This window comes from Chrysochloris asiatica, unplaced genomic scaffold, assembly GCF_000296735.1.
Source record: "Chrysochloris asiatica unplaced genomic scaffold, ChrAsi1.0 scaffold00390, whole genome shotgun sequence".
Lineage (NCBI taxonomy): Eukaryota > Metazoa > Chordata > Mammalia > Afrosoricida > Chrysochloridae > Chrysochloris > Chrysochloris asiatica.
This window is the reverse complement of record NW_006408908.1, coordinates 888,079-891,698: the sequence shown is the minus strand read 5'-3', so window position 1 is coordinate 891,698 and position 3,620 is coordinate 888,079. Positions and strand designations below refer to the sequence as shown.

At 37.4% G+C, this 3,620-nt stretch overlaps 1 protein-coding gene across 1 annotated transcript in view; it reads right to left on the bottom strand.

Annotated features, from left to right (window-relative positions):
- The window catches only part of RANBP3L (RAN binding protein 3-like), a 75,314-nt gene that overhangs the window by 37,529 nt on the left and 34,165 nt on the right, over positions 1-3,620 (bottom strand). The window contains 1 exon segment of the mRNA XM_006876550.1: positions 2,539-2,627. Coding sequence (XP_006876612.1) covers positions 2,539-2,627 — 89 coding nt within the window.

Here is a 3,620-nt window from a genome sequence, read left to right as displayed (position 1 = left end):
ACAGACAGCATTGTACCTCATGACTGACCTGGGTATGTTCTTTTTGATAATGAATGCAACACTATTCCTCTTCAATTTGTCATTCCCAGCATAGTAAACCATGTGGTTGTCAGATTCAAAATGGCCAATACCAGCCCATTTCAGCTCACTATTGCCTAAAATATCGATGTTTATGCATTCCATTTCATTTTTGACACCTTTCAATTTTCCCAGATTCATACTTCATACATTCCATGTTCTGATTTTCAATGGATATTTACAGCTGTTTCTCTTCATTTTGAGTTGTGGCCCATTAGTAAATGAAGGTCCCGTGTGCTTTTCTCCCATGGACTTTACTCCATTCAAGTTATCACGGTCAACTCTACTTTCAGGAGGCAGATCTTCCCCAGTCACATTTTGAATATCATCCAACCTGAGGGGCTCATTTTCCAACACTATATCTGACAGTGTTTCTTTGCTATTCATATGGTTTTCAGTTACTAAATATTCAGAAGTAGTTTGCCACTCTTTCTTGCTAGTCTGCCTTTGTCTGGAAGCTCATCTGAAACCTGTCCACCATGGATGACCCTGCTGGTATTTAAAATACCTGTGGCATAGCTTTCAGAATCACAGCAACCCACAAGCCACCACAGTATGACAAACTGACAGATGAGTCATGGTTGCTCCCAGTAGAATCCTTCAATATTGCAACTCACAGCTTAAATACTATCCCTCCCAGTTCTTTCATTTTGAATCATGCTGAAGATGTTCTGCCTTTGGGTTTGTAATTCTTTGTACTCTTCGGTATAATACTTTTATTTTGTGTTCTTGAAATTCCCTTTGAAATCTTTTATGTAACCATTTTTCCAATCACTTTAACTTTTCTATGTTCAAGTGTAAGCCGAAGAGTCTCTTCTCACTTTCACTTTGGTCTTTTCTTTCTTTTCAATGGCTTTTGCTTTCTTCATATGTGATGCCTTTGATGTCATCCCACAACTTATCTTGTCTTCAGTCATTAGTGTTCAATAAATCAAATCTGTTCTAGAGATGTTCAGGTGGGATATGTTCAAGGTCATACTTTGGCTATAGTGGACTTGTTTTAATTTTCTTCAGATTCTGCTTGAACTGGTGTGGTGCTGTAGGAAAAGCACTGGATTGCTAACCACAAGGTTGGTGGTTCAAACCCACCAGCCACTCCTTGGAAACCCGATACAGGATTGCTATGGGTCGGAACCTACTTGATACCACTTAACAACAATATGAGAAATTAATAGTCTGCCCTGCAGTTAACCCCTAACCATGTTCTGACTAATGATACTGAGCCTCTCCATGATCTCTTTTCATAGATGTTGCTGATTTGTTTCTTGTGTATTCTATCACGTGAGGTCCATGTGTAAAGGTGAAATTTATGTTGTGGAAAAAAGGTATTCCAATGAATGTCATTGGTGTAAAATTTCATCACAAGATCTCCAATGTCATTTCTAGCCACAGACCATATTTCCCAATTACTTATTCTTCTTTGTTTTCTAACTTTCATATTCCAATAACCAATAATCATCAATGCATCTTGATTGCATATTTGATCAATTTCAGACTGCATAAGTTAGTAAAAATTTTCAATTTCCTTATCTTTGGAATTAGTGGTTGGTGTGTAAATTTTAATAGTAGGAGTCCTAGTGTGGTGCTGTAAGATAAGCACTGGATTGCAAGGTCAGTTTGAACTGCAAGTCCGGTGGTTCAAATTCACCAGCTGCTCCTCAAAAACCCAATACAGGTTCACTATGAGCTGGAACTAACTCCATGGCACTTAACAACAACACAACAGTCCTATTAACTGGTCTTTTTGTAGGTGTATGAATGAATATGATCCTATCACAGATAGTACTGAACTTTAAGATAGATCTTGAAGTGTTTTTTTGACAATGAATGTGACATCTTTCTTCCTTGTCATTCCTGGCATAATAAGCCACGTGAATGATTGAAAATGGCCAATACCAGTTGATTTCAGCTTACCAATGTCTAGGATATTGATTTTTATGTTCTCCATTTCCTAGACTCATACTTTGTATATTCTACATTTCAACTATTAATGGATGCATGCAGCTGTTCCTTCTCATTCTAAGTTATGTCAAATCAGCAAATGAAGACCCAGAAAGCTTTACTCCAACCACAGCATTAAGGCTGACTCTTAGCTTCTTTCCCAGTTGTGTTTCGGTGTCCTCCAACTTGAGAGACTCATCCTACAGCACTATAGCAGACAATGTTCCCATGCTATTCATGATGTTTTCACAAAGCTGATTTTTTTTAGAAGTAGATTCTTCTTAGTCAGTCTTAGTCTGGAAGGTCTACTGAAAACTCTTCACCATGGTTGATCCTGCTAGTAGTTGAAATATCAATGGCATTGCTTCTAGCATCACAGAAACATGCAAACCCACAGTATAGCAAACTGACAGATGAGTGGTGTATAGTATCGGAAAATTGTTTTCCTTGAATAGTTTTAATGACAAAAGAAAGCAAGAATGAACAAGCAACACTCATATTTGCTGATTTTTAACATACCCTGAAAAATGTTGGTTAGTAGACAACTGGACCGAGATTCTGGCACTTAGTAAATTTGTACTTGGTGAATAGGAGTCCCCCTCAGAAATCTGAAATAAAAGAAATCCATCCAAGAGTTTATTAAATTGCCCTACCATAGCCACAACAGACAAAAAATGACAGTTCCTATTGATTGTCATTATTTGTAGATTCTTTATACATGAATTTGCCTACTTACTAAGGTTGTTTTGTAACTCTAATATTAACGTTCAGAGCATTTTTATGGTCATTTGTGAACATGCACAGAGCAGTGAGAAAATGTGAGTCACACATGTTCCCAGTTTAGATGGAAAAGGTGGCACTTTGCCTTCTTCTAACTCTCTTGCTATGCTCATAAACAAGTGTCCTTTTTTGAAGTTTGTATAGCGTAATGTCTTTCACATTTTTGTGCTTTTTGTTGGTAATTTTGCTGATTAAAATTTGCCAAGTGTGGCACTGAAGTGCTGCCTAATGTTCTTTAGCACAGAGTGAAAATATGTGCATTAGCTAAGCTTCCACCGGTCATGAGTTCGTATGTATTAAATGAAGTGTCTTTAAATAGAAACATACATAAAACAAGACTATATATAAATTGGCTGACAAAAAAAAATGTGACCAGAGATGTGTCAGAACCTAACTCTGTATTTCCTCCAGGAGCAATGGGTCAGTGTGTGCTATTTGAGTATTAACAGTGACTTTATAGGACATAACTATTCATCTTGGTTATGTTCTATGAGAACTGACTGCTTGTTTCACTATATTGTAGGTTTGTTCTGGTCAAATGCAATGCTAAGCCTTTTATATACATTATCTCATCCATTCCTTAGAACAACCCTATAGATTTGTATACAGATGAGGAAATTGACTCAAAGAACTTAAATCACATACTCTGTTCACACATAGCATTTGAGCCATGTCTTTCTGACACAAGACTGTATACTGTATGTTGTTGTTGTTAAGTGCTGTCAAGTTGATTCCGACCCATAGCGACCCTGTACAGGGTTTCCGAGGCTGTAAATCTTAATGGGAGCAGAAAGCCTCATCTTTCTCCCACGGAACAGCTG